Raw genomic sequence first — 13,886 nt, forward strand, 5'->3', positions numbered from 1 at the left:
TCAATACAGTAATGTAGTAATATATTTATGGTATTTCTTAAAGAGTATCAAGACTTTCAAGTACTATCCCCATCAAGTAAGAGAATCATAGCCCCAGAATAGTTTTTAAAACCACGTTCCTTTCTCTTCTATTTCCCTTCCCCTTTTCCTGTCTATACTCTGGGCTGCAAAGAGATGCTTTTGCCCCACTGTCAACAGGTAGCCCAGCTTAAATTTAAGCCTAACTTAAACAAGTATGGGAGACCAGGGCGTACTCACAGAGGAAAGGATGAAAAGAACTTTGAATGTCATCTAATCCAGTGGTGTCCAAATCTAGCTGAACATCAAAATGGACAGCCCGGAATGTACATTAAAAAGACAATTCTGGGTTCTTGCCCTAGATCCGATTCCAGAAGGGCATCTGCTATACTTTCGTTTTGGGGAGGTTGGGGTGGGGTTTGCTTTTCCGGGTTCTTCAGGCTCAGAAGCGGACTTTCTCCGCGTTCTTTCTCCGCAGGAGATGCCGTGCACTGGCGGTTCTGCAGGTGCGACGCCTGTCACTCCCCAGTGCTGATCTCGTCCCGGCATCTTCCTGATCTTCACCTCCCTGCACAGTGCTCCGAAACGAGCAGAAGCCCGGTCCATCTACCCGCCCCGCGCTCTCCCTTCCCCGCCCCTAATCCTCCTGGCCCCGCCCCTTTCACACGCCCTCCTCACGGCAATTCCTGGAAACTTGGGGCGGAGCTTCGCTACCGCCCGGTTTTTGCGTAAGGGGCGGCCGCCAGGCCGTTCCCGGAAGTTGATGGCCTTACAGTCGTGGAACTGATTGGCTGATCATGACCGTGCAGTTAGCCAAAGTTTTTCCGAGTTGTTTGGGTTGAGTTCAGGAGAAGCATGGCCAGGTCGAGTCGGTACCTACGCCGACTTCAGGGACCTCTGCTTCCACCCAAGGATCTGGTGGAGGAGGACGAAGACTACCTAAACGACGACGTGCAGGAGGATGAAGACTCCGTGTTCGTCGACGCCGAAGAGCTCTGCAGTGGGGGCGTAAAGGCTGGCAGCCTCCCCGGGTGCATCCGCGGTGAGGAAGCCCCCTGCCCCGGGGATGGGGTTGGAGGGTCCAACGTAGCGCGTCCCATTCTGGCTTTGCCCTGAGCAAGGCACCCAGTCGCTGCTAACAGATTTAGCTTCTCAATGGTCTAGCTGCTTCATCCTACTTAGGGTAAAGTTTTAACTATAATAGTAGCAGTGACTTTAACTGAGCACATGCTATGTGTTAAGCTTGCTGTATTAATTATTCTCATTCTCTTATTCGTCCTTTGAGGTAGTTTTACACTACCTCGAGGAAACAGTGTATGTTGAGTCTCTATTTCCACCCAGAATCTGAACTTTTATTTTTCTTTCTGACCGCTTATCCTCAAGTTCTATAGAATGAGAACTTGTAACTATTAATCCTATATTGCCTGGAGTCAAATACGTGGTTCTTCCGCAGCTTCTTGGAAAAACAAAACAGGCGGGGTGCAGTGGCTCACGCACTTTGGAAGGCCGAGGCAGATGGATCACTTGAGGTCAGGAGTTCGAGACCAGCCTGACCAAAATGATGAAACCTGTCTCTAGTAAAAAAGAAAAACAACAACAACAACAAAACTACAAAATTAGCCGGGCGTGATGTCGCACACCTGTAATCCCAGCTACTTCGGAGGCTGAGGCAGGAAAATTGCCTGAACCCAGGAGGTGGAGGTTGCAGTGAGCTGAGATTGCGCCTTTGCACTTCAGCCTGTGCAACAAGAACGAAACTCCATCTCAAAATAATAATAATAGTAATAATAAAGAAAGAAAAGAAAAACAAAACAAAACACAAGGAACACCTCAGTGCACAGATGATTATTAACTAGTGTTAGTAACCTTGTGGTTCGGGTAAACCTTGTGTAAGTAGTTTCCTGTGCTATAAGATAGTTTTCTGTGCTGTAAGTTATACCCGTTATGTGTACTTTGTGACTGAGACTTAAAATATCTTAATGTGCAGATCAGTGCTGTTCAGTAGAACTTTCCATGATGATGGCAATGTTTTATATCTGCACTGTTTGGTATAATAGCCACTAGCCATATGTAACTGTTGAGAACTTGAAATACAGCTAGTGTAACTGAGGAGACAAATTTTTAGTTTTATTGCATTTTAATTTAAATAGCCACATGTAGGTGGACAGTACAGATTTAGGCAGAAAAGTTTCAAGTATTTGTGGAGGGCTTAGTCATTCATTCTAAAGTATCATCGACTGGCTAGCATGTTTGGTGCTGGGAAAACCTAGAAAAATATAATAACAAGGTTGCAGTCTTAATGAAGCTTACCTTCTAGTGTATTAAACAAACATTCTTCAATCACAGAAGTAACTATAATGTTACTAAATGCTTAGAAGGAATGCTAAATAGTGCTTTGACAGGTTTTATACATGAGATTCAGGGAAGACTTTTCTGAGTCAGTGACAATTAAGCTGAGGTCTGTAGTAAATGTAGTCAACAGTAAGGGGGAGATCAGTTAAGGCAGATGGAATAACTTGAGTGAAGGGCCATGGCATTTTCAAGAAACTGCATGAAGGCCAGTATTGGCTGAAGTCAGAGTAGCAGAGAGGGGACTGGTTTTAGAAGAGGAACAGCAGACACGTGCTGTGTACTGTGCTTGCCTTTTGGAATACAAAGACAAATGAAACAGTGTCCTGTTTTAGTATTTACAGTGTAGTAGAGGGAGACAGAAAAAGAGGTAGGCAGAATGCAGTGTTACAGGCACCCTAACAGACATCTTTAGAGAGTGCTGTAGGGAGATAAAAGATAGTGGTAAGTTTGGTAAAACTTTGAGGAAATGGTTTCTAAATAATCTCCAGAGTTAACTTTTGTGGGTTTTTGTTTGTTTTTTTTTAGTTTTAATTCCTGATGAAAACACACAAGAGACATGTAAAGTGTTGGGACGTTTTCCGATAACAGGTGCTTGGTGGAGAGTGAAGGTACAAGTAAAGCCTGTGGTGGGATCAAGGAGCTATCAATATCAAGTTCAAGGATTTCCGTCTTACTTTTTGCAGTCTGATATGTCACCACCAAATCAAAAACATATCTGTGCTCTCTTTCTTAAAGAGTGTGAGGTCTCCAGTGATGTTATTAATAAATTTTTAGCATGGGTAAATGAGGTATCAAACTACAAAAACCTAAACTTTGAAAATCTTAGGGAAACACTAAGAACTTTCCACAAGGAAACTGGAAGGAAAGATCAAAAGCAGCCTGCACAGAATGGTCAGGAAGAGTTGTTCCCAGACAATGAGATGAGCCTTCCTCTGGAAAACAAAAGTAAGTGTGATTGTTATCATCAAGTTTCAGTGAAATTGACATACTTAATGACTACAGTGTTTAAAATATTACCACTAGCATAGTATTCCTTTTAAAAATTCATTTGTTGAAAAATGTGTTTATGTTGCTTTTGGAGTATGCCATTGATATTTCAGGTTTCTCATCTGTAACATGAAGGGATTATATGAGCTGATCTTTAAAATCCTTCCAGTTCCTTGCCACCTCTAAAATTGTGATTTTATCGCTTTCTCTAACTTTTGTACTCATAGAGATTACCTTGAATCATTAATAAAAAAAAAAACAAAATCAGTTGCTGGCCAGATGTGGTGGCTGCTCATGCCTGTAATCCCAGCACTTTGGGAGACTGAGGCAGGAGGATCACTTGAGCGCAGGAGATCGAGACTAGCCTGAGCAATATAGTAAGACCTTGTCTCTACAAAAAAATTTTTAAAAATTAGCCAGGTGTGGTGACACATACTTGTAGTCCCAGCTACTTGGGAGGCTGAGGCAGGAGGATCACTTGAGCCCAGAAAATGGAGGCTGCAGTGAGCCATGATTGTACCACTATACTCCAGCCTTAGGTGACAGTGAGACACTGTCTTAGTTAAAAAAAAAAAAAAATCAGTTGTAAATTATTCTGTTTAAAGAGATAGAGAAGAACAACAAGGATATGAATAATATATTTAGGAAATACTTCAGTCCAAAATGGTTTCAAATAATTTTTAATATGATTTGTTATATGGGCATTCATATATATGGAATATTTCATTTCCTAATTGTATCAAATAAATTTGATGGTACATCAATGAATGACTTCAGTGGCAAAAGATTATGATTATAGAAAATGATTATAAAGGTTACTACGTAAATTACTTATTTTATATCCTTAGCTTTAAATTTATATAATTGAGTCAGAATTTTTGTTCTGTTGTAGTGCAGACAGTAGGAAACAAAAGGCTAAGAAATCATTATTTAAGCATTTAAAGAACATAAATTTTGGTGTTAAACACAATGAAAACCATCTCAGTACAAAAGCAATTGTCATAATGTGATCCAAATTGTCTTACTGGTTAAGGCAAATGTACTAATCTGTCTTTGACTTGGATTTCTTGAATTGGTTGTGCAAAATGAGAAAGTACTTCAAATCAGTCATTCTTTGGATTCATTTATGTTTTACTTTGTTCTTTTCTGATATTTTGTAGTTCCATATAGAAATGTAATGACAGCTTTGCAGTTTCCGAAAATAATGGAATTCCTTCCAGTTCTTCTGCCTCGACACTTTAAATGGCTCATAGAGTCAGGTTCTAAAGAGATGTTGAAAGAGATAGAAGAGATTTTAGGTACACATCCGTGGAAACTTGGATTTAGTAAAGTAAGTAAAACGTTTGCTCAGCATATAGTAATCTTGTGTAAGGCCTGGTTTCAAAGTTGGCAGTTTTTCCTTTCTCTTTCAAAGGAAAAAAATTTGTGTGGACCCCAGTACTGATTTATTTTTATTCAAATGTTGCAACTGTACATAAACTTCTTATGGCTATAGCATAAGAACATTTTATAAGTAGTTATGCAACTTATAGAGTTGCATACATTTGTAATTGAAAAAAAATTGATGACATTCAAATTATCGGTATTAATTTAGTTGTATAATTGAATGTGACCAATGTCCTGTAATTAAATTGTCATTTGCAACTTGAGTATAGATCTCATTGAGGTCAAAAGCTCTTACAAATTTGGCAAGTCCATTCTGCTGTGCAACTCAATGTCCCACTTCCAGTTTGAACTGTTGACAATTTTCATTATTCATGTGATATATCATGATGCCATTTGATTTTTATTTTGTACAATAACATCATTTATAAATGAATCCACTTCTGTTCTTATTATTAGAGACTATGAGTAGTAAAGGGACACACTGAGGCTCCAGTGGTCTTGGAAACCAAATGTGATACTTAATCTTGGTAGTTCTTGGTTATAAGGTGGTTTTCCAAAGAAAAATACAATTGAGAAACTCTGAGAAAATTCTTGGAACCTCAAGAATGTTTGCAGATGCTGAGTTTGAGAAATACTGGAATAAGGAATTTTTCCCTTACATAAAATTTCTATAAATTCAGTATGCTTTTAAAGATGAGATTCTGGAACATGAGATTATTATATGTATTTATTCAGTGGAGAAGAATGGAAGAGCAATGATATGAAAAAGGCAGATAATAATAGTTTACCTTTTTGTTTAAAAAAACCCTGTAAAATCCAATGTTCTTTATAGAGATATTAAGAAGGGAAAATCGTTTTTTAGCTCTTTAGAGGTCTTTGGAGCCTGTTCGCATTTCAATAATAAATTATATAACATTTTATTAACAATACACTTTGTGTTAGGCTAATATAATAGAGTAAACATTTATTGAGACCTTACCAGTGTAGAATGGAGATGCCATCAGGCCCTTACTCTCACTCTTGCTAGGCTCACTGCCTTCCTGGTGAAGCACAGACTTTACGTTTTTCTTTGTGGTCAAATGAGTTTGAGGCTATATCTATCAAGATCCTAGGGCCAGCCTTCTTCCCTCCCTGCCACTATCCCTTTCTCTCTACCTCTTCTTTTTGTTTTTTTTTTCCCACCCAGGCTGGAGTGCCATGGTGTGATCTCTGCTCACTTGAGTCTCCGCCTGGTTCAAGTGATTCTCCTGCCTCAGCTCCTGAATAGCTGGGATTACAGGCGTGTGCCACCACACCCTGTATTTGTAAAAACACAAATAATTTTTGTATTTTTAGTAGGCACAGGGTTTCACCATGTTGGCCAGGCTGGTCTTGAACTCCTGTCCTCAAGTGATCTGCCCACCTTGGCCTCCCAAAGTGCTGGATTACAGGCGTGAGCTACCGCACCTGGCCTTCTACCTCCTCTAAAAAAAAAAAAAAAAAAAAAAAAAGAAAAAAAAAAATTAAAGCATTACATATCAGCTACTGTATTTTCTGCCTTCTGGATTAAGTGAACACCTGTTTAAGGAGCTGTTGAAGTCCCAGATTCTCTCCCCATTGTGGGCGTTAAGTGATTACTGCTTCCCACCCTAGCAAGAGGATAAAGATTTCTCTTGCCTGATGCCATTCAGCTGAGAGCATCCAGGCTTGGACATACCAGGTGAGGATAAGGCAGAGATTATCTGGTGGTGACTCAGGTTTTTCATTAGGGAACAGTCCCTTCCCTCTCCCCATGTCAGGATCTGGAAGTGTTTTCTCCTGTCCAGTCACTCTTCTCAGAGAAGAATTGTACATGGAGAGTTTAAGCCTAGTTGCAGCATTCTGGGACTCATGAGAAAAAAAGGAGGCCTGAGGTCCCACCATTCAGCATGTAAACCACTATCCAAGTATTGTGTTAGTTTGCTGGGGCTGCCAGAACAAGTACTGCTGACTGGATGGCTTAAACAACAGAAACTTTTTGTCTTACAGTTCTGGAGGCTACAAGTCTGGGTTGATTTCTTCCAAGGCTTCTCTCCTTGGCTTGTAGATGGTTATTATCTCTCATTATGTCTTCACATGGCCTTCCTTTGTTGCTAGTCTATGTCCTAATCTCTTCTTCTTATAAGAATACCAGTCATATTAGAGTAGGGCCCATTCAGAGGACCTCATCAATGAGGTGAATGGTCCCCTTTAACCTTAATTACCTCTTTAAAACCCTGTCTCCAAATATAGTCACAGTCTGAGGATATTGGGGGTTAGGACAGGACATCAACATATGAATTTTGCAGGGGACACAGTTCAGCCCATAAAAGGTATGGAGGGCTCAGGAGTGATGTCTCCATCAAGGAAAAATGGAGCCGATAGATGATATGCTCAGTAGATTATAGTGAAGGGAGTTCTGTCTCTTCTGTAGAGTTTAGGCAGAATTGTTGATAGACATGTAGAAAACTAAACAAGCCAAGAAAATGAGGCAGATGTTAACTTCATGATACACACTGAGTTCAACACAAAACTTAATGTAGCAGAGTACATCCTGTCACTCAGCTGTGAATCCTATTTGCATAAGCATAATAAATACCTATTTAACCAAAATTGAACAAAATGTATACTACGACATTTTTCAAATATAGGAACCAGAGAAACACCTGTGGAGGTAATGGTATAAAATAGAATGACCTTCCATAGAGATAGACTTTCCATATTAAGGAGTTAATAATATATATCTAAAAATCTTTTAAAAATCAAGGAAAAATATCTACAGTACTTAGAAATATGGAGGTAAATTCTGGAAGAAATAACTAAAGTGTTGGAGATGTTGCCTTTAGAAGGCATGTGAAGAGATAAGGAAAGGATTCATATTTTTTGTGATAAGCCTTATAGTATTATTTCACTTTTAAAACTGTGTGTTAGTGTGATAAAATATAATTTTTATTTAAAAATTTTATAGATCTCTAATTACAGTGCAGCCAGTTAAAAAATAGTGATCTATGGTATTTTCTGCAAATTTCATTGAAGTTCATGTCTTCTGGGATTTAAAAAATTATTAATAAAGAACCTATTCATAAACACTTATGATGTTTATAAACCAACCTGAACTTTATTTCTTAAAGATAACCTACAGAAAGTGGAAACTGTTGCGATGTGAGGCAAGTTGGATAGCATTTTGTCAGTGCGAGTCTCTTCTCCAGCTGATGACTGATTTGGAGAAGAATGCATTAATAATGTATTCCAAACTGAAGCAGATATGTAGAGAACATGGACACACATATGTTGAAGTGAATGACTTAACTTTGACATTGTCAGATCATATGTCATTTCATGCTGCTTCGGAGTCTCTGAAGTTTTTGAAGGATATTGGTGTGGTGACGTATGAGAAGGCCTGTGTCTTCCCTTACGACCTTTACCAGGCTGAAAGAGCCATCGCCTTTTCAATTTGTGACCTGATGCAGAGGCCTCCTTGGCGTTTATGTGTCGATGTCAAAAAGGTGCTTGCTTCTATTCACACCACAAAACCTGAGAATTCAAGTGATGATGCATTGAATGAGAGCAAACCTGATGAAGCAAGATTAGAAAATCCTGTGGATGTTGTGGACACACAGGACAGTGGTGACCATATTTGGACTAATGGTGAAAATGAAATTAATGCAGAAATAAGTGAAGTTCAGCTGGATCAGGATCAGGTTGAAGTTCCACTGGATCGGGATCAGGTGGCTGCTTTGGAGATGATTTGCTCCAATCCTGTGACAGTCATAAGTGGGAAAGGTGGATGTGGGAAGACCACAATCGTTAGCCGTCTTTTTAAGCATATAGAGCAGTTGGAAGAAAGAGAAGTAAAAAATGCCTGTGAAGATTTTGAACAAGACCAGAATGCTTCAGAAGAATGGAATACCTTTACTGAGCAAAGTCAACTAGAAGCGGGCAAGGCTATAGAAGTTTTGCTCACAGCACCTACAGGGAAAGCAGCTGGCTTACTAAGACAGAAAACTGGTCTTCATGCCTACACACTGTGTCAGGTAAAACCTTTGACATTTCATCTGTAGATAAAACATTTGTTGGCTGGGCACAGTGGCTCACGCCTGTAATCCCAGCACTTTGGGAGGCTGAGGCGGGCAGATCACAAGGTCAGGAGATGGAGACCATCCTGGCTAACACGGTGGAACCCCATCTCTACTAAAAATACAAAAAATTAGCCAGGCATGGTGGCACGCACCTGTAGTCCCAGCAATTTGGGAGGCTGAGTCAGGAGAATTGTTTGAACCCAGGAGGTGGAGGTTGCAGTGAGCCGAGATTGCGCCACTGCACTCCAGCCTGGACAACAGAGCGAGACTCCGTCTCAAAAAACAAACAAACAAACAAAATTTACCTTAAAGACAAACTTATTTCTTAAATCAATCGGTAGGTATTTATTGAATGTCTCCTGGGTCCCTGTCTTGCGGTAACTAATCATTTAGATCAATGCTTTTCAAAACAGCCAGTCTGTAAATTGTTACCAGTTTACACGAGAAAGGAGCTAATGGTAGAAGTAAATCAGTGCACTGCTTCCTTCCTTGAGAAAGTCTTATGGAAAAAAAAACCAAACCAAAAAAACCTATCGGGTCCAGTGCTGCGGTTCCTGCCTGTAATCCCAGCACTTTGGGAGGCCAAGCTGGGAGGATCACTTGAGCTCAGGAGTTTGAGACTTGCTTGGGCAACATAGTGAGATCCCCATCTCTACAAAAAATTAAAAAATTAGGTGGGCATGGTGGCATGCACCTGTAGTTCCAGCTACTCAGGAGGCTGAAGTGAGAGGATTGTTTGAGGCTGTGAGGTCAAGGCTACAGTGAGCTGTGTTTACACCACTGCAGTCCAGCCTGGGTGACAAGGTAAGACCCTGTCTAAAAACAACAACAAAAAAATCAGTCCCACTAGAGTGTAGGCGTAATGATATAGTTAGTTTAGATCCTGGTACAATATCTGTTTCTCATGGGGGCTGGTTACAAACATGTCACAGTCCATAGACCACATTTTGAGTAGCACTGGAAATGGAAGTAAAAGGCTTATATTTTGTAGGATGAAAGTGAGGACTTTGCTCATCTGGTATGAATCTTTATTTCTTCCACCTAGAACAGTGCCTGACAAATAGTAGTCACACAATAAAAATTTCAAATAAATTAACATTCTTGAGAAAAAAAAATAGTATTGGCTATAATTAAGCATCATGGAGTTTAAGCTTGTAAAGAGTTGGAGAGGTTCCTCTAGCCCTAGCCCTGACCTGCCATTTTATAAAGAAACTTGGTAGTTCGAAGATTTCTAAAGAAGGTAATCATTGAATTGGACTCCAAGGACCATGGAGACTCAGGTGAGGGGAAGGACATTGGACTTACAGGAAAGGCCTTTGCAAAGGCATCGAGGAATATGATCATAGTGTGCATAGAGGGTTTTGGGGTGACTTCATTGACTGAAATGAAGCCCGTGTCTGACAGAATAGTGGAAATTAAACTTGGGTTAGACAGTTAATTCGAGCTTTAAAGTTTGTAAAGTATTTTGACTTATCTCATTACATGCTTGATAAAGTGATGTTATCTCCACATTTACAGAAGAGCCAGTTGAAGTTTGGGGATGTTAAACATCTTGCCCAGGATCTCAGTTAGGTGTAGAACTAGGACTTGAAATGGCCTTCCAGCTTGTTGTTCTTTCCATGGCATCATTATTTCCTCATTTATTACAGATGCTGCACACTAACAATGAAACTTCAACTTGGTCTCCTAGGGAGCCATTTAGGTTCCTAAGCAAGAAAGTGAAATGAAGTTTTAAGGAAGATCTTATAGAGTCGTAGAGCCATGAGCCACTTACATATCTTGCCTATTACCTCTATTTATCGTATGAATGAATGGAGACCTAGAGATGTTCAGTGTAGCTTATTGGTAGGAGAGTTTTCTGATCAGTTTATGTTTTTTTTTTTTTTTTTTTTTGTACTATGCCTTCATGTCTGATTAGTCTGAAGGATTGAATTAGAAGGGGACACCCGAAAGGGATTATTACCAAGTTTGATCCAATGTGTCAATTCTGATTAGTTGGTAGTATCTTAATATCTGCTTGGGGTGCTGAGAGAATATTTCTGAAGCTATGTTTAGGCTCAGGAGAGATTGTAAGAGCACAGAAAGAGCACTGGAGTGCCATTTATCATCCTTAGACTAGGGTTGCCAGATTTAGCAGATAAAAATATGAATAATTTTTTAGTATAAGTATGTATCAAATAATTCATTGACTTGCTTATACTAAAAAGTCATTTATTGTGTATTTGAAGTTCAAATTTAACTGAATGCCTTGTATTTTATGGGGCAATCCCATCCTGGGATTGTGTGTAGGGGAACCTGGCTGCAAAGCTATTGGAGTCATCAAGGTGCTGATAGATGGAGCCTGTATTGAGCTGATAGCACTGGAAATACAGTGAAAAGTGTCAGCATTTTTAAGATAATAAATTGAATATATAATATAACAGAAAAGAAATGGCTAATTCCAAATGTTGTGAGACATGGCTACTGCAAGCACAGGGGGTTTTGGTGAAGGGAATTGATGCACTTGGATAGGAAATATGAAGGCTTTACTTAATAGACATGTTGAATCTAGTTTTAGTGGAAAAATTAGATGAAGATGTGATATGATACCATTTAGAAAATCTGTACTTAATACAGATTGAAAATTTGAAATACTCCAGTGAGCGTTTTCTTTGAGTGTTACGTCAGTGCTCAAAAAGTTAAGAATTTTGGATTTTGAATTTGTAGATTAGGGATACTTAACCTATAAATGTTCATACTGATGACATAGAAACATTTTTGGAATGACATACACTAAAATATTGAATGTTCTCTGGTTGTAATTTTACAACCATTGTTTTCCTCATCTATATTTAAAAAATAATAAATAGTATTACATTTGTAGTAAAGAATGTTGTTTTTTGTTTGTTGTTGGCGGTGGTGGGGTGGTAGTTTTTAAAAAGTTGAGGTGTGGAAGTTTGGAATACTTAAAAGAAAAAGTAGTATTTTCATAATTAGATTGAGAAAGCGCTGCTTTTATTTCAGAATGGAGTACTATGGTTGGGAGAAGGGGAGGGCTTCAGTGGCGTGTCTCAGATGGCCACAAGGTTTATTTGGGAATGGAAAAGAATAGGGAGCTTTCTGTGTTTAAGAACGATGAGAGAAGTGTTGAGATTTTGGAACAATCTGACTTTTTTTTCGTTTTTAGATTTATTTGGTCTGTCTGTTCTGCATGTTCAACCTTATAACTTTTGTGTTTCTCTACTTCCCACCCACCCCTGCCAATTTAAGAGTTTTGCCTTAAAATAACTTGCTATTAATTACTGGTTTTGTAGATTTTATAACCTGACTTTAGGAATGCCATACTTTGCTTGTAGGTCAATTATAGCTTCTATTCATGGAATCAAACAATGATGACCACAAACAAACCATGGAAATTTTCTTCGGTTAGAGTTCTGGTTGTGGATGAAGGGAGTTTGGTGTCTGTAGGAATCTTCAAATCGGTCTTAAATTTATTGTGTGAGCACTCCAAACTTTCTAAGCTTATTATCCTTGGTAAGTTAAAATATTGTTGGAATTCTGATGTTTATTTCAAAGTATTGTGGTTAGTTGATTGTGTACACCACTTAGTTGGTTGTTTACACCAGAACTGATACTAAAGCTACACTAAGTTAAATCTGACCACTCTCCTAATCAGCTTGGGTTGTTCTGTTTTGGCCAGGATATTAGCAGGCTGGGATGTGAATGAAATAGGGTTGTGAAGGGTTACTGCTAATCACCTAAATGATGGCTATTAATATAGTAAAAGTGCCACAGATTCAGAGTAAATCAGGATGTGGATCATTTGGAAATAATAAAAAGTTTGAATTATAGACCACTTAAAAGTAATTTTATGATTCTAAGCTAATAAATTAGACCTCACCAGCCTCTTAAGTTCTTCCAATTCTGATAAGATTCAGTTAGATTCTCTTGGGTTGTCATGCTTTGTAGAACATATGATTTAATGGAGAAAAAAATAAAATCACAATTGGAGAATCAAGTTGTATATAAAAACTATTTTTTTTTTAGGTACTTGAGGATGTATTTTAAGCAGTTGATTCTATTAATGGCTTAAGCCTTCTTTCTGCTTCCCCCAGTACATGTTTTTCTTATATTTACGGCTTATTTGTTGCAAGCAAAAAATATTTTTGATAGAGCAGAACATCACTATAAGATTACTGGAATGTATCTGTTATCAAATGCATGTATTTGTTGTATATTTTGTACACTTATTTTATCTATTTGAGGCTATAGATTCTTCCACATTCAGTAAGACATTGAACATGATTGAAAAAGGGACTAACTACAATGTCTAAGGCTCGTTTTTTTTTTTCCCCCTAATATGTTGACTAAAACATATGCCTCTACCCAGTTTCCCTGTGGTTATAGGTATGAAAGATGTTCAATTTAGATTTTGTCACCTTATTGTGTTATTACTATTTTTATATCTTATACTGTTTAAATGTTGTTTTTTGTAAAATATTTAACTTTAAACTCTTAAATAATTTTAAACAATCTTGGGGGTATTTTTTCTCAGAGTAAGTCTTCCTACTATATCTTTTTTTTTTTCTTTTAGGTGACATTAGACAGTTACCCAGTATTGAACCTGGTAACTTGCTGAAAGATCTTTTTGAGACTCTAAAATCAAGAAATTGTGCTATTGAGCTAAAGACAAACCATAGAGCAGAATCTCAGCTAATTGTGGACAATGCTACAAGGTATAATATTACTAAGAGTTTGCATTTTCTGTCTGTTGTATTAGAAATAAAAAAAAAAATGGCATTTGAATTTGAATGATTTAGTACAATACATTTACTATACCTTTTAGCAAAACTCTTCCATCCTTCAACTCTAAACCTTTTGCCCTACAGTTAGAAAAGCAAAGTTAATGTTTTTCATTACTGGTCCAGCATAAGTTATTACTGAAATTTAAAAATGGATGAGGTTTCCTGATTTTAAAAGTATGTATATGAATTAAAATTGTATTAAGCTTAAGGACTAGAATAAGCCCAAAGGGAATGGAGATTTGGAAATACATGCAAGGGAGAATTGGGGAAGAAATATCCCCTA

The 13,886-nt window shown here is 38.2% G+C and overlaps 1 protein-coding gene across 3 annotated transcripts in view; it reads left to right on the forward strand.

Annotated features, from left to right (window-relative positions):
• Positions 1 to 762: 762 nt before the first annotated feature.
• The window catches only part of HELB (DNA helicase B), a 36,022-nt gene continuing 22,898 nt past the window's right edge, over positions 763 to 13,886 (forward strand). The window contains exons 1-6 of one of the 3 annotated variants that reach the window (XM_015431167.4): positions 763 to 1,060; positions 2,896 to 3,315; positions 4,518 to 4,687; positions 7,872 to 8,774; positions 12,155 to 12,332; positions 13,393 to 13,534. In XM_015431167.4, the coding sequence (XP_015286653.3) occupies positions 874 to 1,060; positions 2,896 to 3,315; positions 4,518 to 4,687; positions 7,872 to 8,774; positions 12,155 to 12,332; positions 13,393 to 13,534 (2,000 nt within the window). In that variant the 5' untranslated portion in view covers positions 763 to 873. The remainder of the gene's footprint in view (positions 1,061 to 2,895; positions 3,316 to 4,517; positions 4,688 to 7,871; positions 8,775 to 12,154; positions 12,333 to 13,392; positions 13,535 to 13,886) is intronic. The other 2 variants (XM_015431168.4, XR_012420445.1) reach the window with 2 other exon arrangements.

The sequence above is a fragment of the Macaca fascicularis genome, chromosome 11, assembly GCF_037993035.2.
Source record: "Macaca fascicularis isolate 582-1 chromosome 11, T2T-MFA8v1.1".
In the NCBI taxonomy this organism is placed as follows: domain Eukaryota; kingdom Metazoa; phylum Chordata; class Mammalia; order Primates; family Cercopithecidae; genus Macaca; species Macaca fascicularis.